This window comes from Bombus pyrosoma, linkage group LG11, assembly GCF_014825855.1.
Source record: "Bombus pyrosoma isolate SC7728 linkage group LG11, ASM1482585v1, whole genome shotgun sequence".
Lineage (NCBI taxonomy): Eukaryota > Metazoa > Arthropoda > Insecta > Hymenoptera > Apidae > Bombus > Bombus pyrosoma.
In genome coordinates, this window is record NC_057780.1 from 14,150,342 (window position 1) to 14,173,851 (window position 23,510).

The 23,510-nt window shown below is 28.4% G+C and overlaps 2 protein-coding genes across 6 annotated transcripts in view; one reads left to right on the forward strand and one right to left on the reverse strand.

The window, feature by feature from the left end:
• Positions 1-14,336, reverse strand: part of LOC122572808 (DENN domain-containing protein Crag) — a 43,793-nt gene extending 29,457 nt beyond the window's left edge. The window contains exons 1-4 of one of the 3 annotated variants that reach the window (XM_043738288.1): positions 13,730-14,336; positions 13,511-13,654; positions 13,036-13,366; positions 9,571-10,173 (exon numbers count right to left, since the gene is read on the reverse strand). In XM_043738288.1, coding sequence (XP_043594223.1) covers positions 9,571-10,173; positions 13,036-13,366; positions 13,511-13,546 — 970 coding nt within the window. In that variant the 5' untranslated portion in view covers positions 13,547-13,654; positions 13,730-14,336. Of the gene's footprint in view, positions 1-9,570; positions 10,174-13,035; positions 13,367-13,510; positions 13,655-13,729 lie in introns of those variants that run through there. The other 2 variants (XM_043738286.1, XM_043738287.1) reach the window with 2 other exon arrangements.
• A 3,642-nt stretch (positions 14,337-17,978) lies between these two features.
• Positions 17,979-23,510, forward strand: part of LOC122573234 (palmitoyl-protein thioesterase 1) — a 63,799-nt gene continuing 58,267 nt past the window's right edge. For all 3 annotated transcript variants that reach the window (XM_043739323.1, XM_043739322.1, XM_043739324.1), the window contains exon 1: positions 17,979-18,029. The gene's annotated coding sequence lies outside the window, so the exon portion shown is untranslated. The remainder of the gene's footprint in view (positions 18,030-23,510) is intronic.

The window sequence follows — 23,510 nt, forward strand, 5'->3', positions numbered from 1 at the left end:
TTCATATGAAATATCGGAAATGTTAGGATCAACATTTCAAACAATTCTAGTGATAAGTACTGAAAGGAATTCCAACATCACAAAATGAAAGTACACCCATCGACTTCCTCAGATACAAACCATGACTCATCCACCATATCCGCCCTGGATATGCCTCTTCGAACCGTTGAATTAAAATATTTCTTAACTAAATGTAGCAATACCAGTCGTAGGCATGATGGAATTGCAAACATCCTTCTTTTCAACCTGCCCTTGATTACGTGCTTTCCCTATTCAACTGTATCTGGATTCACAATGTATTCCCAAACAGGTGGAAGGAAGCCATAGTCATTCCTATCTTAAAGCCAAAATTCCAACTGGCCTAAATAAGTACCGTCCGATTGCATCCACTAATACGATGTGCAAATTAACAAAGAATATCATTAACTATAGATTCTGTTAGGAACTTAGAAAAATATCTGTTAATTTCCAAATTTCAAAGTGATTTTCCCTACCTACAGCCATTTAATAAACCTGGAGATTAACATGCGACGGACATGCCAATCAATACCATCTGACTGTCGTATCTCCCGACATAGAAAAGGCTTATGACTTATGATATGATAATTTTCATCAACAATTTCTTACATATAGGAGTTATCAAAATCAAAGCCAACAACGCTCTCTCTTCCTCTAAAGCTAAGGAAATTACCAGTCCAGACAAAGGGTTATTATTTACCGGCGATTTAACTATAATATGCAAAAGAAAGAACGGTTACGTCACTGAAATATACTTACAAGTAACATTAAAGAAATTATGAAAATGTCACAGATTACCGGATTCAAATTTTCTAACCAAAAATCAGAAATAATTATTTTCTGCAGAAATCGGCATACCATAATCGTAAAGTTGACTCTCAACAACCAAGAATTAAAATCAACTGTAATCAAATTATTATGATTGACCCTTTGACTCTCGATTATGACTGGAAATGTTATCGATTCTGTCAGCAATAGCGACTCCCCATACAATTTCCCTTTCTGAGGGGTACCTAACAAAAAAAAAAAAAAAGGATGCCAGCGGAAAAACGAAATAAAGAAACTATTCTTTATTTCATTACCTAACATAGACACGATTCTACATCAGTTAGGGAACGCAAAATATTTCTCCGCATTTGACTTAACCTATGAATTCCACCATATGCCCATGAAACCGAAATACTTTAGCGCTCCACACGAGCATTACGAATATCGACAAATGCCAAATTAAATGCTTTTGGCTTTTAAAAGACGATCCCGCTAGTTCAACGTGATGAATGATGCATTGAAAAGCCTTATCAATCAAACATGCTCTGTATATTTGGACGACATAATCGTATACGGCAAAGCGTCCGAGGAACACAATAAAAAACCACGAGTACTATTTTAACGGCTGAAAAAGATAAGCGTGAAACTGCAGCTTGATAAATGTAAGTATCTGCGGCCCGAAGTGATCTATCTCGGACATGTCATATCAGAAAGCGGCGTGAAACCAAACCCGCAATAGGTTAAGACCATCACAGAATTTCCAACTCTTAGCAATCCTAAGCGAATTAAATGATTCTTAGGACTGTAGTTATTAAAGAAAAACTTTTGAAGACGTTAGCAAATTAGCCAAACCGACGACGTTCCTGAAGAAAACCATCGATTGAAAATAGGAAAAAATTACGGAAAATATCGTTCCAATCACTCGAAATAGCGCTAATCACGAAGTCAGTACCAGAGTATCGCGAATTTCAAAAGTCATTTGTTCTAACAACCGATGCATCTTGGAGCGGTACTCAGTCAAGAACCTATAGGATCAGATAACCGGTAGTATACGCGTTCAGAACCCTGAATATATAACTCCGCAATATGAGTATGTAAACATTTCCGATCATACCTGTATGGCCGAAAATTTAAAATTGTTATCGATCACACACCGCTAGTTTGATTGATGAACGTCGAGAATCCTAATTTCAGATTGATGCGATGACGTCTTTAACTGGAAGAATACGAATATGGAATAGAGTACAAGAAAGGAAAGATTAATACGCTGATGCGTTGTCTCGCATTTTTTCTGTAGGAGAAGTGTCATCTCACTGGTCACACTTAAAATTCTCAGCGAACGGGAAGGCGATATCGGTAACATGCTTGAAGAAATAATGGATTCAGAGAAATATGTGACACAATTCCTACTTAATCAAGAATCGAAGTACAGCAAATTCGAACAACTAAACAAGAAACCTATTGGTAGCTCTAATACACATGAATAAACATCCGTTAAACACATCGCAGCTGTATTAACGAAAGTGGAGCCTTTAAAGTTCAACGATAGAGGATGACAAATACCCAACAACAGCCTGGCTAAGAAATATAGACTGGAAGAATTGTAACTTATAAAAAGCCATCAAAAGCCAAACAAGGAATCTATACAATATCATCGATTTTATTTTCAGTGACATCGACATTAACGTCAACTTAATTATAGAAGAACCATTATCCATGGACTGAGAGATATTCGTAAAACGGGTACACGAATCTGCACTAAATGGACACGCGAAAGTTTTTAAAGCTGTAATGAGAATAAGAGATATTATGCTTACTATGAAAAGTATATATCTCAGAAGAAATATTACATTGTCAATTTTACAGAAAAAGCAAAGATGAACGAATAAAACCAAAGCAAGGATTGAAATTATAAATTACAAATACAGCAGTGGCAGCACACCAAATAGTCGTCAGTGTCTTAATAACTTCACTATCCAGAACAAATAAGGGAATCCGTTATATCTTATCGATACAAGACCAATTAACGAAACTCATAACACTGATCACCCTGCAGGATATCACGACCAAGAAAATAGACGATAATCTCATGAAAGAGTGCCTATCAATTTACGTGTTTCGAGAGAAGCTAATTGGAAAAGGTTCTGAAAATAAAACCAACACCGGCTATCATTTATAGGCTCCCATCAAATAGCAACCTCGAGAGAGCACACCATATAATAAAAGAATAGCTTAGACACTACGTAAACCAGGCTTGAATCAATTGGAACGAATTCATTAAATTAATCACGCTTTCATATAATACGGCAACATATGAAGCAATGGAGGAGAAGACTACATAAGAGAACTAAGGAATCATCTTTAATTCCAAATAGAAAAAGCGAAAGGAAAACATATATATAAGCAAAGGAGAAACGCAAGGAAATCTACGACAATAAAATAATTAAACGCGTACCAAAATACCAAATCGGAGACATGGTATACATTTAGAATGTTAAATATTAAGTAAAAATAATCATCCCGAACTTATACATGTTAACAGGTTAAAACTAGCGAATTCATTTATTAAATACACCTGAGGTAGATTATGTTTCTACTATGGACCCAGTAAACACAGTGCCTAGAGCCTCCAGGAAGCAACTCGTACGAAGTAAGCATACCGTACCTACATACTAGAGCATCTTGCCAAGGTACGGATGTAACACAAAATTTGCAGTTGCTTAAGAGCAGCTATGTATAAAACAGAACCTGGTATATAGAATATATGTCAATTTCTTTAATTCCAAACTAACATCTATCAACAGTAACAAGATTAAACTTTATAATTTATTAAATATATTATATATTGCCCAAAACGAGTATGAGATCGAGTTTGAGGAACTAACGTTGGAGTTAACCAATATTCTAAAAGAATATAGTAACGATATATATAATCTAATCCCTAATAATTAATCGAATGCCGTTGCGGATAGTAAATATATCATAACACATCCTCAACTTATACATCCCGATATTCTTTTCGATACATTTAGAAAGGTCAAACTAGCTGTAGAAACGTTTCTGGCACCCTTAGAAACTATAGACCCTTGTCGATATTAACAAGGCAAGTATGATATAACGATAAGCTTGTTTACATACTGAACATTTCACATTTTGCCTACCGCGTAATTCCTATTTCATATAAAAAGCTTCCAGGAACCTGGACTTTATTTCTATGACCCTTCAGACGAATACAGAGTGCTAAACACGATTCAGATGATCCTCGTCACTACAAATAAAATATTACTGAGTAAATGCAAACATAGTAACAACTTCCATATACGTAAAAGTCAGATGCCAAACTATTCAATCACCTACAAAGACGCTTGTTTAACAAATCTGCTAAGATCCCGTTCAGACGGCAACTCATGTACAATAAGATACACATAATTCCGAAAGAGTCTTTGGATCCAGCTATGATCTAATACGCGATGGCTAGTTTAGTTTAGTTCCAACGACCAAAAGACGGCGCATACCATTAGTCCTGACAAAAAGCCTAGGAATGTAGATATTTCCGAGACTATACTACTAACAATATATAATACTAACAATATGACCCGACTGCCAAAGCAACTCCGACTATGACTGAACGGAACTCTGCTATAAATACTTTATTACACATTATGTTACGGGGCAACATTAACAAGACTGAATTAGGAGATAGATTGAAAAACACGACGTTGAAGATAACCGGTCTCTCTTTAATCCGACTAATTCTCACCATGTAAGCACACACAGACTCAAGATTGTCAAGAAGTGTCACTGGAAAATTCTCAAATGACAGCTTGTGGTAACTTACGTTTTTTAAAAACCATAACCGCATAAACCGTAACAAATCAGAAACTTGCACAGAGTTAGCGACGCGTACTGTGCTAATTCAAGAGGCAAAAAGACAAATGCAGAATTTAAAGATGAAGAAAAACAAAGCATCAAGTTACCTTTACCGATCGGCAATTTTTTCTTCTATTCGCAAATTTGAGTTAGTAGAATCACATCCGAAATTTAGCAATTCCATCTCTACTAACCATAAGGATTATTTTTAAATTATCATGTAAATTCTTTAAATTCTAGATATAATGGAAAGCAGTTAGAAAAGACTGATTTAAAGTGAAATTTTTTGTTGAGGTATTTTCACAGAGACGTTTAAAGACTACAGCAGGGTAATAGTATCGAAAGTTCCCTTGAATCGATTTTAGCAAACAATGCTTATTGAAGCACTTTGCCGAAGACAGTTTGCCGAAAGAGCATATCATAAACCAATTTTCAATCCTATACCTCCCTATTAGTAAAATTGAATGCTAAAATTATGCTTCAACTTGCTTTTATTTCTATAATAAACATATTTGGCCAAACAACCAATAACACAAATACACGTTAATTATAACATATAAAAATTTTTATTATATTTTGAGGCTATCTTACACATCCAATAAATATGTATTGTTTATCGGAAACATGTTCACCGATATGAATTTTGCAAACAATTATAGTAAAAAATGATTTAAATGTTTGTGTAATGAATAAATTAAAATTATTTAAATTCGCGAATAAAATTTAAATTGGAAACATAAAATACGGTTTAGTAAATGTTTTAATTTTTAGTTATGTTTCATTTTATTTGTACACTGTATATTGCGTATATTTAATTTATAAATATATTTATTATAGGAAGAAAGTTTTTGCTGAGATCTAAATAAACCTCTTTCGGATTGGAAACAGCGTTCTCCTTTTTTTAAATTGCGTTTTTTATAAACAATTGTTACATTGTGTTAAAAAATTGAAAAAAAGTTTGTCTACACTACCGGCCGTAAATATTAGGGAACCTATTTGTTACATTTATTAGATAATTCTAACAAATTTTACTTTATCTTGTGTTTACGTTACAAGAAATATATGATACAGATGATATAATAGATCGATAATGAATAATAATATGTATAACTGAAGAGTGGAAACAATGAAAAACGTGCAATTTATATGAAATAGTTATGGCCGACAGTGTATGTGTGGTTTGGCAGCGAACCGTGCGCACATTTTTTTACGGTGGCTGCTCGGTACGGTATGGTACAAGGATATTTCCTCTTCTCGCTGTGCAAATACATTTTTTCCACCAAACTCACTGAGCGAAGAAATTCGTTTCTAATTTGGCCGTTTAACAGCTAGAAGTCGTAATTCCTCAAACCTACTTTTCGCTGAATTTCTGAATTTCTCCTATATATATGTGGTGGGCGACCACCCTATTTATCTCTGCACTGACGGTTCTAAAATTTAAAACAGCACTGATTATGCAATTATACGTATCTGGTCAATTGATCATAAAAGTCAAATTTCATCATGAAGCTTCTACATATCTCTTTTTGAGTTTAACGCGTTAAAACATGCCATGGAAATTATAGAAAATGATCGAAACAAATATGTATTTCGCTATTTCTTACGATTCTGTAAATACCATCCAAGCAATCCAAAATCAATGGACAAACAACTCCACCATCCAAGAATACGAAAAATCTTAAGTCAAGACAATCCAAAATAATAATTCCGTCATAATAATCTGAATCCCTTCTCATATAGGCATCGAAGGAAATGAAAGAGCGGACAGAACAGTCAGAAAAATAGCTGATTCACCAACCTGATCGTAATGTAGGTGCATCGTTTGAAATCGTTCTTATTTGAAAGAAGTAATACAAGAAAATTAAAATAAAAAATGGAAATCATCTACAGAACCACGTTTACTATCGATCAAAGATAATTTTTTTTAACAACAATATACACCACGTTCGCTATAACAACGCAATTAAGTTACCAATATCACATCAAAAAAGAACCCCCATCCTGCGACCTGTACACAATACATGACATCTGACAGTAGAAGAACACATCATCATACACTGCATGCATACATCATACAGATAACAATTTAATATGAGGGCATCTTAATGAGCATCCTAAACAACAACTTAATGTACGAAGAATCAATGTAAAGGTTAATATATAATATTTAAAACCTACCAAAGGTTATGACAAATTTATTCTTATGTTTGTTTTCTTATGTTGTTAGTAACCGGTATAAACAAGTGATGCGACATTAAATAATAGATATAGTACAAAAGCATTAAAGGATCATTAATTTGGAAAAAAAATCATATAAGTTTGTATGGACTCATTTTAAAAAACAAAGTCTCTCCATTTCATTTCTGAATAGAATTTCGTCGTAGAAGGCACTTTTATATTCGGAAGCAGGAGGTGAAGGAGAAGATAAATTTTATTTATCCCGGCCCTATGATATCTAATAATAATTTTGTCTACGATTCATTTTGAAATGAATTTAAAAAACAAAGCTTGTTCTTTATTCGACGAACTTCTTCTAAAAGTTATACGATTTATTATTCTCGTTTTATCACACTAGATACACCAAAAATTTGCGTGGGCGAACTTGAATTTTGTGTGTATGTTTTTCATAGGTGTTTAATGTATGTATGTGTGTATAATGTTTAGTATGTGTGTATAACGCGTATATTAACATATACTTCTAACATCTATTTTTAATGTATATTTAATGTCTATTCAATGCGTGTTTGTTGCTAGTGTCTGTATTTAATATATATACAAATACAATTTGTGTATATGTACATACAGTGCACAATCATACAGTAAAATTATGTACGAAACTCACGCACTAAAAACATATATACGAAATGCAAATCTGACTGTGCGACCTCTTGATTAATGTCAACCGCGTACTATTCATTGAAAGTGTGACGGTAACGAAAAATCGTATATCCACATTTGTGAAATCGATGCAAGGAAGAGGCTTTTATCCTGGACAATTCAATTCAAAGATCAAAAGATTATGAGAAAGTAATTAGAAAATAAATTAAAGAAATTACAGCAGTTCAGATATCAATCATTTTTCGATCAAAATTAATAGCCTTATAATATTACTGCGAGGCGTATAATAATGTTTTAATGTTATTTAATGTTTTAACATTTAATTTAAAAAAAAAATATTCTTAAGGCTCCAATTTTTTGTTTTTTAAACTTTTTGTTACAAAAGATAAAAGATGATATCAATCAGTTTGTAAACAAAAAGATTCTCAAAATAAGTAAAGATATAAACTTATTGTTGGAGAAAAAGTCCTTACTATATGCCATAAGACTTGAAGATATCAAAGAAGATAATAATTACCATGTATATGTATTTCTTTTCCTCATTAGATATTATGAATGCTACTTAATGAAACCTTTTTATAGCTAAAATATCAATCACTAAAATAATAACTACTAAAGCTTCTTAAAATACGTATAAATAGGTAGCAGTAAATAAATTTGAATATGTGTAGCATTTTTGTTCGAACTACGTATGTGCTTATTAAATATGAATTCTATTGTATATAGCATAAAATTCTAATATTCTAGTTCTAATATTATATTCAGTTCTAATATTTACTATTATTATTATTATTATTATAAATATATGTCAAATATAATAATATAAATTTTAACTTATGATAAAGATTAATTTATAGTTTTAATAAAATTAGAATCAAATTTAAACAGTAAATAATTATTATTATTATTATAGTTCACTTCATATTGTTACACTTGAATATAGGATATCCAATAAATTGTAGAAGATGATCATCCTTTATAAAAAAAAGTAAAACATAGAAAATAAACATTTTTGATTGCTTTTCTAGTTATCAAGAAAAATAACTAAGTACGTAATTACAATACTATAGGTTTAGCATAAATAGATTTAGTACTAACTGCATTTAAATCGTAATCTTAATAATTTATTTTATGAAACAATATTAAACTGTTACTTGCAGTAATAAATGATAAGCAATATCTACCCATGCTGGCATAAGCAAATCTTTCTTTAGTTTAACAGTATCAAATATCATGAATTAATTGCAACACGCTTTGTCTTCTAAGTTCCTCAAAAACAAGGATAAATCTTTGTTTTAGTTACTCAGCACTTGTTATTTCTTCCATATAAACAATCTTTTTTTTTTGCAAATAATGAATGTCTGTCTAATCATGCATGGAAAATCATGGTGATCAAGCAATTTTGTCGCTAAAACTAATCCAACAATGATAACAATTCTTTAATACAAATATTACATCACTATTAAAATGTGTTGATGTGATCTGTTAATGAATTGAATTTTTTAATGCTTGTAGTGAAACATCTCCAATTAATGAAAATAATTCTCCTCTCAAAAAACACAAGAATAAAGTATCATTTAAAATTGATAAGAAGAAGTAAAAATTAATAATTTCAGTCTCATTTCATTGTCTATTATCGTCTACAACGTGTAATGCTTTTTAAACTACAATACCTAGGCTACCAATATATTAATATTATTGGATAGCATATAATTATTTAGAATACACATATAATTCTTAACTAAGAATTTGAACACATATGAAATGTACCTATCTTATATATCATAATTTTACATTGAATATCACTTTTTTCAGAAGCAATCAAAAAATTCGATCTACATTCTTTGTTTACATAATTTTCTTTGGAAGTAATTTTATATAATCAGATTCGTTTACACTTTACATCTTTTCCATTATGATTTATAGGACATCCCATATGGTTGTTATATAAAAAGGTAAAACAAAGAAACAGCTAAGTGAGAAAACTACATACATGTATATACATACATATGTATATCTCACTCATAAAATCATGTCTACATCATACTATATATAAATATACAAAAGATTTCATACCAGAATTCTTCATATTCTCCATGAGTACATCCGTTGGTTGTTGGTTTTCCTTAAAATTTGGTTTATCCATTTCTAATTCGAGTTCTTCATAAAATGTTATTGCTGATCCATATATCTTTTGAGCTGCATCAGCAACTGTCAAAACAAATGTAGAAAACACTGGCTTAGGTTTACATGCTACTTTGGGCCAGCATTCTATTGTTGCTCCCATTGGCAAACAAAACATTGCCACAGAATTTGGAAAAATAAAACTGCTGTAATCAACTATTGGATATTTATACAGTATTGTAGGTTTAAAAGATATCAAATTTGCCCGATTCATAGATTTCTTATAACACAGAAATACATCACTACCCAACATGCCTTTGTTCAAATTTTTATTGATAACACAGAATGCATGTGGGGGAGTTTCTCCTTTATTTGTTAATATTACACAAATATCAGTCACGACTAATGAGTTGCATGGCATTTTACGAGTTGCTCGTCTATATGTCACAAATATTCTTGCAGCTGAATTATTCACATTAGCTAAATGTCCTTTTGGAGTTTCTAATATCATTTCAGCATCTTGCATTATACGTTCTTTACCATCATATATTACACCTGTAACATATATTTCTTGACAGTTGAAAAATTGTCGATATACAGTGGTGGACAAAAGAAAGTTTAAAAGATAAGTGAAATATCATCATAATATTACAAAACAGAATTATATTTAGTCCCATTGGGAACCTTGAATTTTAATATTTCAATCCTGCTTTTATTTTAACAAACAAAAGGATTTATAATATTTTAAGATATTTGACATATGACTAAAACAAGAAACTATGCATACTAATAAGAACTTTTTCATATTTTATTCAAATTTGAAACATGTTTTACCATTAGAAAAATGCTACATATAAAATAATAATAAAAGTTAGTAATAGCAATGAATAAATGTAAAGCATATTCCATACAAAGATAAATAGCTATTATCAATATGGTATGAAATATACAATACAACAGTTATTAATACTTATATATGCAACTACAAATTTTAAACTTTCTTTCATCTGTAACTATGTACTTATATAAACTATATCACTATAACAATATAGTTAAAATATCAAGTTTACCAAATTTAATTTTTACATAACATTCTTCCATTCATATTGAAAGTACATTATTCATGACATTTGGTTCATGTCATTATAACTAATGCACTTAAATTAAAAAATATATATACTTTTGATTCTTTAAATTGAGATACAATTAAAAATATTTATTGAATTAATGTGAAATATCATATAAATAGTTACTAACTTTTATTTAAAATTATTTAAAACATTTTATTTTATTAAATATATTGATGAATTACATGTATGAATCTAATTTCTATGTAATACACTATTCTAAAATGATACGAAAAACAAGAACATGCAAGATTTTATCTACAAATTTTAGAATGTTATGTTTATAATAATGATATAACAAAGATTTTAATATCTATTTCTAATAATTTTTATGAAAAAATCAACAAATATAATAAACAATATTTTTTAATATATTTTTTATAATTGTACAAATTGTACAATTATGTTTTTCACACATACAAATTACACATTCTTCTCTTTTATAATTTCAAACGCCATTCAATTATGTAAAACATACATCCTTATATTTAAATATACATATAGAATAAATACTTTTTTAAAAAGAAAAGTTGAGCCAGATATATATAAAAGAGTATGATGATATTGAATTGCTACACTTTCAAAATTAAAATCTAAAATGCAAAAATGTTAAAATACCCAATTATTAAAGAAACTTATTTTAACAACAACTAAAACAACGTTTTAACAACATAATAGCTAAATATCACTGATATTAAAATTTTATTTTAGTTCGTTAATTTTTTTTCAATTTTAAAAAATGCAAATTTTCGAAATATTGATATAATATTACTATAATAGTGCAAATGATAACTTTTACAGTTTTCTTATCATTTGAAAAGATAAATAATCACATAAGTAACAAATTTAAAATTATAAAAACAAATGTGTATAATTTTTATGTGTGATATATAATTTACAAGCTGATAAAAGTACAATAAGGCATAAATATATATATATATATATAAAAATCACATTGATGTCTCCTATTTGAATATTAATACAAGAAATACATTAATAAGAATTTCCAATCCAATGTTTTACTCTCCTACATTATTTTACATTAACATACTTTTCCCAAAGTATTTGACGAAAATCTAAAAATGACTTGTTTTTAGAGAGTTATCATATACTTTCATTGCTTACAAAAAATAGATATATCTTCAAGAGAATTTCAAACTTATTTATTACTTAAGTACATTACAAGCATCCTTGATTTCAACATGAGTAAAATAAGCTTTCTGTCTCACATAATTTTACAAGTAGAATCTAAAGATGCAAGATTGAAAGGTCGTAGAACTATTATACCTGACTTAATGATTGTATCTTATTGCATTCTATAAAGTTATTTCAAACTCATTATATTCCACAAACACATACACTTTATCAAAATTTAAAATTTAATTTCAAATAATATGTAAAACTTTTCTACAAACTACAAATATTTTCAATATCTGTTCTCAAAAAAACGTGCAAGTTAACAAAATTCCTATTAACTTCAATAAGAAATTAAAACAATATTATGAAAAATGTAAAAGATATACTTAATTAAGAAACATATCTTCAAAACATAGTATATTTTAATACATTACAATATCTTCACCCTTTGTGAAAATTTGTTTAATAATTTGTCCCATATATAGGTTGCAAATACTGCATATTCTTTTTTCTAAGAATTTTGTTATATTATTTTGGCAACATAAATTAAATTGATATAATTAACTAGCGTTTTCACATATTGCAGTAAATGTTTTTTAAATTACAATATATTTTAAATATAAAGACAAAAATATAATGATATATGAACAATTAACAAAATTTGTAGTTATAAAATATGTTATATAGACAGGTAATATAAAATATACAGCAACAAAGTATAATATAAACAGAATGCAACACAATTTATAAGTATGAAGAAAAATTCAAATATTAATGATTAAAAACTGAACACAATTATCTTTTATTTCATATTGAACAAGATGAAAAGGTAAGACTAACAAATTATAATGAACCTGAGTAACGTACTTAAGTATAATATTATATATGTTCAAATTTAATAAGATGAAGAAGATTATTGATTATATATTTCGATACTGTCTAATGAAAATCAAGCAATAAAATTTTATCATTCTAATTTTTTAAATACAGTAAGAAAATTAAAAAACTAATAAAAATTTTCTATTTCATTCATTAACAAAACTTTTATTTTCATTTACTGCCTAATTATAAAACACAATATACCTGTTGTTATAAAAAACACTTAATAAAGGTTCTCAATAGCTTAGATGGTATTTTAAAATTTTTATCTTACCTATATCAACTAATGGTGGTTTATCACGCCCTCGTCGATAACATAAGTAACATTCATTTGTTCTTAAACTTCCATGATTTAAGTCTGCAGGTAACCCTGAAACAGTATGTTCTAACAAAACATACCCTTCTGGACATTTTTCACCCAATGCCGGAAATATAATAGCAAGATCAGTAATAGGAGGTTTCATATTTGTGTCTTTTACATGTGTTCCTTCTTGATACCAATCTTCTAACTGGTCATTTTCATTATCATTATCAAAATCATTGTCTTGCCCTGATAAACCAGCAATAACAAAGTAGTCTGCTACCCTCCTTTCGTCCATGATTATCTAATTATTGAAATTTAATAGTATAACATACTACGTAATATATTACATATGACATATTTTAATAAATATACTATAATGCATAATAATATATAATACATGGCACAGTATAATAAATAATTTTATAGTAATTCAAAATAAATTTACCAACTTTAAATAACAAAACTGATCTTCACATGGCATTGAAAAAATCCTTTTTTATCTTTCCTCATGTATCTTAAATATTGTTCTTATTAATGATTAGTAAAAACAATTGCATTTGAACAATAATCATTATTTTTTAGAAACATCCTATAAATGCATAGAATTAATCGTTACTTAAACACACTAATAATTATATTAATAAAATACTTCTTGCGAAGTTACCTCCTGTAGAGTATATTTATTCCAATCATTCAGTTTTTTTTCAACTATATCTTTGTCTCAAACTTCCCAAGGTTATCACTTAATACAAACATTAAACTTAAATTTTGAGGAAAATAAGTATATATTTGTTCGTATATTTACAATTTTCACAATTATCCTGCTAAAAACGTATTTTCTGGAAATCCAGAATTACACACATGCTGATTTAAATTGTACATGAGTTTTCGTGTAAATGCAAAAAGTTATGAAATAAATGATCATGTTTTTCTAAAGTTGATAGGAAAATTTAGGAAGTAAATATTAAATCACAAAAATTAAAATAGTACTAGTTGTAATGTTTGTAAGTTTTCACAAATATTTTACATAATAATCACAACAAAACGTTTTGCACAAGTCGTTTTGAAAGTTAAATATTTCTAGGCTATGTGTCATACCAACTACATATCTTATACGCGTTTACTCTAATCACGAGTGACGTTATTGAAATGTGACGCAAATTTTGTATTAAGAACTAAAATTTTTCTATATTATGTTTTCACTTTGTTATTTTTAAATACGCATCAACAAATTATTCAATTGAAAATTATAAAAGAGAAGATATTTAAAAATTTCATAAGTATCAACTTTTCAAACTATGCAAATCTTTATATATTAGCATAAGTAAATGTAATCTATTATTATTTTTCTTTGAAATAATATATATACTAATATATACATATATATATATATATATATGTATATATGTATATATATGTTGCTATTTTTTATATTTATAATAATTCTCAAGAGTTTTAAATATACGATGTAAATAACAAATGTATGAGTATATATATATATATATATTAAATGAAAGAATATTATTATAATAGGTAATATACGTATATATTTAATGTACGTATAATAAATACAACTGGTACAGATAATACAGAATGTGTATTTATTTAAATTTAATTTTATTTAATTTGTTAGAAATTATTCTTTTTATAATAATTTTGTAATATATATGTATATATTATCTGGTATTCTTTTTGAAACTAAACATTAATAATATTTTGCTAGCAAACAAAGCTAGCAAAATATTATCATTCATTATTAACTATACTCACGTTTGATATAAAATAACAAAATTAATAAAAATTTGTATAGACTATTATTTATGTACGTATGTATGTATATTTAGACGTAAAATATCTCTACCTACACACACACGCACACTCGCAAACATGTATGTAATATCACTGAAGCCAAAGCATAAGTATTTAAAAAGCCAGAGAAAATAAGTACTTTTATAAGTTAACCAAGGAAAGGAACATAAGGTAAGACGAATAACAGATATCCAGTAATAATAAAGAAGAAATAATAAAATAGCTTTATTTAAAAATTGTGGGGGTAAATATACATCTATTTTATATTTTAATAATTTTTAATATTCTGCACAATATTGAATAAGCATTCAATTTATCATGTCAGAGCCTATTGCAGTTTACAGTGCATGCTCCATTAATCCACGTCTACGGCATTCCATGGTTATATAGTCGTATATATATACGATAACGCCATATACTTATATCCCCTGATATTATTGGTGCTATTGGTAATGTTGGTAATATCTGGTATTTTAGTTAGTTGTGCAAAAATTGGCAACACTCATTCGTTAGTTGTTGGAGTTGGATGTTGATAATACGATTATAATGTCAAAGAGAAATCTCTGATAGAAAAACGAAATAATAATCAATCAAAATCAAGCAATATATAAGATTTATTGTAATAATTAAGTGATTACGTATAAAGTATTTGAATAGTGTTATGATAAATAGTTATAGTGTAGTTATGTTAATAATAAAATATAAAGAGCCAATGTTTATTCTACTTTTCGTGTCCGCCTCCCTTAATATATAATTTAAGAGGTGTTACTCAATATATGTATTATACATGCATAAAACATTTTTCAGGATTTCTTACATGAAAGACTTTAAGAATAAGAATGAAAATAATAAAGTGGAATGATATCTAATATCCGGGAATGGTGCGTCTTGGGATAAATATATATCTTAGTATGTTCTCGTTTTTACTTTCAAAATTTATTATTTTTTCTATCTTGATATAATCATACAATTTTTATGTGTATTGATTTTGCTTATTGCTTGAAGTAGTGAAGATATTCCTATATTATATGTACAAGATATGAAATTCAATGTCAAAATTTTTTTATTGCATCATATTTTATCATAAGGATACAAAATTTAGAAGGAGTCATGGATCGCATATGAACTGTTGCAAAAAACCCAATGCACGGAAAATAACATCTATTGTAGATTTTTGCAAATAGATATCCCAGATCCACCATTATATATCTCATATTTTCGTTTCTTTCTTTCTTTTTGACTATTTAAGCAGCCGTGGACTATCATTTGTACATTTAATTAAGCCAAGCTTTCTTCCAAGATTGTGCATTGGCTTTAGATTTTAGATAAAAAAATTAATGAATTAGTCGATAATGGTATTCCATTTCACACTAGTTGACCAGTTCATCAATTTTTAAATGAAATGTTTGCATCTTGCAAAAGAAGAATTTCTAGAAATTGTCTACACAAAAATTGTTTATAATTTGGGTGAATTAATTACATCCATTGAACAATCAAAACATTGGAATGAATATGATTTTTCACTACCTAAAGTGAATGCATAATTTTGGAGAGACAAGACCAGAATGTAGAAATTAGAAATGCAAGTCTGGGGCTGCTTAAAATATATCAAATTACATATCTCTGTGCAACCTTTCATTTTTTCCCATCATTAATAACTTAGGCTAAAGATTGTTGTGCCTGTAATGGAAGTAAAAAAGACATTGGTATTAATTTTTTGTACCTTTAGATTCATCACCAGCTTTTTTTAAGGTTATTTTGTCAAAATATATATGTACATGTATAATAGGATGAAAATTTAGCAACCTATATAAAACCATCAAAAAAGAATTTGAAATTATAAACTACAAAAAAATCACAGAAGTGACCAATTTATGTTATATTCAATAATAATATAATGACTAATAACTTCAGTCTAGCAGATAAATTCATATAGTTTAATGTATTATTATCATGAAATGATATAAGTTTCTATTGCTTTCTAAAAATGTATTTCAGACAAAAGTTTGATTATATTCTAATACATATAATTTTTTAAGATTAACATTTTTTATTTTTTCATATACGTAAATACATTCTGTTGAAAGAAATATATGGCTTTTACATTTAGCTTTTTTAACTAAAACTATATAAATGTGTACCTAGTCTCATAAATTTTCTTAATTTATCAATATAGTACATGAAGGCAGTTTGTGATAAAAACCATTAAATTTGAAATTTATTGATTCTCTAAAATTAAATTTACATTACAAATATATTATCATCAATTATAACCATATTTTTTTCTTATATTCTCTTATTTTATAAAATTTAAAGGGTTCTTAAGTTTTTTTCAATAGCTTTGGAGTATTTCTATATAATTTTATTAATATATTCAATTAATAACTTTATCAGAATATACCAAATAAATAGCAAATATAATATATTTAGTAGAAAGGTTATTTCTAAAAATCATAATTGAGAGTACATATGCAGTATATATCATTTTGCAGAAAATGGTTTTTTATGTTTATTACTGCAAAACCATACAATATATTTTTTGAAATTATGAAAACATTTCATTGCAAAATAGAATCATAATCTGATATCAATATCTAGTAAAAGTAAGATGTTAAAATTTTCATCATTAAATTAAACAAATTTTATTGTATTATAAATGTTATGTAAGTGTAAAAACTACATTAAATCAACATTAGTCCAATATATAAATAGTAAAAAATTGTATTAAATTAATATTTGTGACATATATCTTACAATGAAAGTAAATGCAGTATTCTTACATCAATAATAGTAGTTATGAATATAAATGTTTTATATGAAATGATTATCAGAAACGTTCGTGAACAAGGGAAAACTAGAATGATATCTGTAAAATTGTCTAATTTTTATTATTTTAAAGTAAAAATAACCTATTTACATTGGTTAGTTTCAATCTTTGCCTTATTCATCGTTTCACTATTTTTTTAACGATTGTGTAATTAGGACTTAATATTATTATTTAGATATGTATATACAATAATATATATATGTATATATGTATACTATTTACACTTTGTATTGCCTGCATACTATATCAAGTTAAAGTTCATCTAAACGTAAGTATAATAAACTTTCAGTATTTCATGAAACTGATACGACTAGTTGGATATATGTATGTAAGTAGATACATATGTATAAATATATAACTTATATTGATTGCAAAAGTTTCATTATTCAGTTTAATTGTGTAATTACTTGCTATAGTTTAACATATACTTCATTCAATTACGCCAAATTTTCGTAGTGTCATAAATTTTAGAATAATCATGCATAACCTATAAAATACCAATAAATATTATTGGTAAATGGTAAAGGAGCTGATTATTATTATATAGTATTAACCTTGCTTTAAGCCACAAGAAATTTTTTATAAACTATTATGTAAGATACAAATTTTTAACATTGTCTTATAAAGATAACAATTAAAATTTTTAATTTAAAAATACTCATTGCGTAGTGACATCTATTATACAGTATGTATAATACTTATAATATACATTTTGGTCTATATTTTTCAACTACTTAACAATTTTATATCACGTCGTAGTAAATTTTTTATACTAATCTTTACCTACAAATACAATAAATATTAGAAAATGATAATAAATTTTTAATATAAGGAATTTAACTTTAATTATATACATATATACGTGTTAGTTTTAACATTTACATGCATACATCAAATAACATACATAAATCAAAGTATAAAATTAATTACACAAAAGTTTTGTTAATGTATTTTTTAAAAAATAATTTATTTTTCTTATATCATTTGTATTTATTTCTTTGATATCTTATTAATTATCTTATCATTATAAAATTTATCATATTTAATTAATTATAGCTTATGAGTTTGAAATTAAAACTAATTTATTAAGACAGGATTCTACTATTGTAGGTTAAATTTGCAAGCATAAAAAATTATAATCAGTTTTTAAACCTTCATAATTCTAAATCGGAGAAGAATAAAATATAGAAAATATTTATATGAAATCTTTTTATATGAAAAAGTTTTACTATAATCAGTTATATAATATAGTAAAATTTTAATATAGATTGTAGATAGAAGCAGATATTTCTTAGTGCTACAAAAAAATTTATTTTATTTCATGTATTCAGAAATTGAAATACATATATAGTTTTTTGAATGAAATTGTAATATTATTACTTCCTCTTATTTAAAATTATCATTGGTCTTGAAAACATTGTTATTCAAAACATAAAAATATTATTTTGCAAATAATGCTAAATATATTTTTGTTTCTTAATGTCGTTATTCACATAATGTATGTTTTTAGATATTGTTAAACGAATGATGTTTTTAATAGATCTATTAGTTCAATAAAGTGATTAATCGAGATAATATGTGATTATTTTTTATGTTGAGTAATTATGATATGGTAGAAAATGGAATAAATAAAATTTCTACGAGTATTATCTTCAATCTAATGAACCTTTTGTAAGTAATGAGGATTATGAGTCATTCTTGCACGTACATTTTATCTTGCATCATATATTCATGCATTTGCAAAATGCCTTCATAACAAATTTTCGACGCTATTTAGTGTTGCATTTGATGCTAGATTTAATCAAAACTTATCCGAAATAGAACTCCGATCTAATCTAATCGGACTTCTTTTTTCTGGATGTTTAATTTTGTTCACATTATGCTATATGAGAATAGGGAACATTTTAAAGTTGTCGATTTTTACAAAAATTATCTTCGTAAAAAGCTGTTATTTTCCGCAACTGCAAAATATACGAATTTCATTCCTTCTTGTTCTTAACTGGTGAAAGATTTATTTCATAAACCATTGTACTTCTGAATTAATCTTTTATTTTATTCGTAGTCATTTTTACAATAAAAGGTATTGTTTATTTGACCACCGGTTAAATATTTAAAAAAACTTGAACAAAATATTTTTATATTTTGTGATCTTCTTTCTACTTACACTTTTTTAAATTTGCGGGTCGACTATAAAGTTGTAATGAAGTCAGATTGATAATTTAGTTCTTTGGTAGTATATGGTGATTTATTGTTAGGTATTCATACGTAAGTACATAGATGCATATGTAGACCATAAGTCTATGGGCCGGTCAGTCTAGCCGATCGGTTTTCAGTGTTAAACTGATTATGAGCGATGTCGATCGAATATCTTGTCGATATTAATTTTCGACTCGGTAGCAATGAAGTCGTGCAGTATTGTGGTTGAGGAAATGCACTTGTTTGTGTTTCATCAGATGATATAATTTTGAGCTACGCTTTTATTTATTTTCTCCAATTTTAACTCGTTTATAACTTGGTCATTATATCATTATTATTTGGCGTATTAGTTGTGTTGGTAGGGACATATATACATGTTTTACTATATAACGAATAGGTATATTTTAATGATATAATACAATGTAAATAAAAATATGTATTATGAAATCACGATTGTTCAATGAAAAACACGTTCGATTACACTCTTAATTCTTTGTTCTTTATTGAACTGCGACTGTTCGATGCGTATATATCTTATTTCGCTATATATGTCATTATTACAATTAATGAATATTTATCTTCTTAACCATAGCCTATAACAGACTTTTGTTTGTGCCTTGAGATTATATTATGGATTAGTAATCAATTCTAATCCGAGGAACTATAATATTTTGATAGTAACGTAATAAATACCGTATAAACATATAATAAACATTTTAACAGAGTACAAAAATGTACTATGTATAAATTGCGCGCGCACGCACGACACACCTAGTATACATACACAAGCACTCACACGCGATCACATTTGTCGCTTTCTTGTCTTTGTCTATATTTTTCCCCGGACGACGTGATCGTCTGCGATCATTTTTCGACAATCGATCTTTTTAATTGCAATGATCGCTTTTTAAATTAGTAAAAGAGAGTAATCTTTTTTACTAATTTTTAGTTAGCTTATGCGAATTTATAAGATGCTTTAAAACATTAATATGTATATTTACGATTTTTATATTGATACAGAACTGCAGCTTTTTTGCAAATTCGCATAATAAGAAATTTTATAATGATGTTGATGGAACTGCTCAAAAATTTGTTGTATTTACAAGTTTGAAATATGAAAACATGAAAATTAAACTATGGTTTTGGACGAAATGTTTGACTGAGCTATAAGAAACATTGATAATATATATTAGGTTGACAGAAAGATCATCCAATCCTTTTTTTTTTTCAAGTTTTAAATCATTTTAAAACAGTATAAACAATTAAAGGCAGCAGAACTAACCATAGTTTTGAGTCGATTGCAAATACTCAACATTTCACAAAAGTGTTCTTAAATATCAGCCACAATGTCACAGTGGTTTTGTATAATATATATATATATATGTCGGATTCACATTATGATTAGAGTTAGGGGCGTGATACTCGAGATGCTAATGACAATGATCCTAGGTTCAATAACGAATCCGCGGTCAACGGGATAACAAAATGCGCTTGCTTCCAAAGTCCCAGATGTACCCACTTCCTTGTCTACGGTACAACTATTACTGGACTAACTCTTTGTTAAAACGTAGAATATTCATCGAGCGTAAAGCTATGTAACTTGCTAATGAGACCTCACGAGAGAATGACTTTTCGTCACGATGATGCTGCAGAGGAAAACTATAATGGGGTGTGTCTGAGGACACGAGATCATCGGATTCGTGGAGATTTGCCTTCGTTCGGAAAGTGAGGGAAATTGACGTTGCTGTTAATTGGTCAATTTCCATGTTAGTGATTAGAGAAGGATGCTAGCCGCCCTTGAGGGAAAGTTACTAGCGGAAAGCGTCGTTCGTGAGAAAAATAGATTTCCCCCATCTCCCCGTTGAGACAAAGTTGTCAAAGTTGAGACAAAGACTGTTTATTACTTAAAATTCTCAATGCGAGAATTGATTGTAAAATACTAGTAAATAAAAAAAAAAGACTGTTTGTCTGTTTGAAGGACTTTAGTTAACTAAATCTTAAGATTTATAACGGGTCCTCAGGCTAGCTGAATATGTACTATGGCGATGCATCGACATCTGGTAATCATCTTACCCGGAGAATAGCGTCTGCGTGTGGCGAGCCACGGGACAGAAACCGTTGGAATGTTTACTGTCGAGTGCCCCTACAACTACTTCTTTTTAAGGAGAGCTATACTATTACTCCATACCTTTGTCAGACAAAACGTTCATCCCTTGACCGCGGCTACGTTCGGCGACTGGTTTACGCCTCGAGCCCAAGCTCGTTATCACAAATCTCGAACAAATACAATCGGATTGAATGACGACAATTGCTTAATTACGGCTATGGTAGAATCTAGATTGAAGTGTTAAGGGATTTTCCCAAAATTCCAAAGAGAAGGCTTTGGTGTCCTTTCATCTCCGACATATATATTCAAAGATTCTAAGAGTGTTCGAATACTTTCGTGAGCCACTGTACGTTAGTGTACAAGTGTACATATACTGACTCGCAAGGGTATTCTATTTAAACATCTATCATAGAAAAGCTTTACGTCCATATTGTATGTTATATCAAACATTCCGATAATTTATTAACATCGTAATGTGACACGACTGTCATGATCATATTAATTCACTTTAAAATTAGCCTGAAAATGCACATAGAATACATAGTAATGTACATAAAAGTCATATAAAAAGATGGAATATGCTAAAAGATCAACTAGCTTCATTCATATGTTAATCATAGCAAATTTTGTGTTTAAGTAATTATTACTGTCGTTGTTTCATACGTTCAAACTAGTAATACGAATTGAAAATCCCACCGAAAATGAAATGCGACCGCACTGTCGCACCGCTACGCTTTTTGAATGCAGAAAACGTTCATTTTTTTTTTTTTATTTAATTCTTTACATTCTCAATTCGTCCAATTTGGACATTTGATAGAATTTTTTAACTGTTTGATTATCATGTGTGTGACTACCCCCAGCGGGATACCATCTTCGTGTTTGTTAGGTTATATCCTTTGTGAGGTTTGCGGGGTGTTTCCTTTTCAGTCTTTTTTCCATGTTTGAGGTGTTGATCGTTTCCACAGCTAGCCGGTTTGGGTGTGTTGCTATTCTTTCTTTGTATTTTTCTGCGTATCTGCTAATCTCCTCCTTGATCGTTGGTATTCCCAGGTCCTTCCGTATGTCCTCGTTTCTAACATACCATGGGGCGTTTACTATTGTTCTAAGAATTTTAGCTTGTATTGTCTCTATTTTGTTTATATGGCTCATTGTTGCTGTCCCCCATAGTGGTATTCTATACGTCCAGATTGGTTTTATGATCTTTTTGTATATTTTTTTTATTTGTATACTTATATTTTGTATATTTTTGTATATACTTTGTATATTTATTTTCTATGCTTAGTTCGGATTTTCGACTTGTTAGCCAATGCATTTGTCTCCTTGTTGTCTGTATTTTGTCTGTTATTGATTTGATATGCTGTTTCCATGTGAGTTGTGTATCTATGTGGAGTCCTAGGTATTTGACTTGTCTTGTTTGTGTTATGTGCGTGCCGTTCAGTAGGATGTTTGGTGGCGTCTGTTTTCGCAATGTAAATGTAATATGGTTGCATTTGTTGGGGTTTGCTT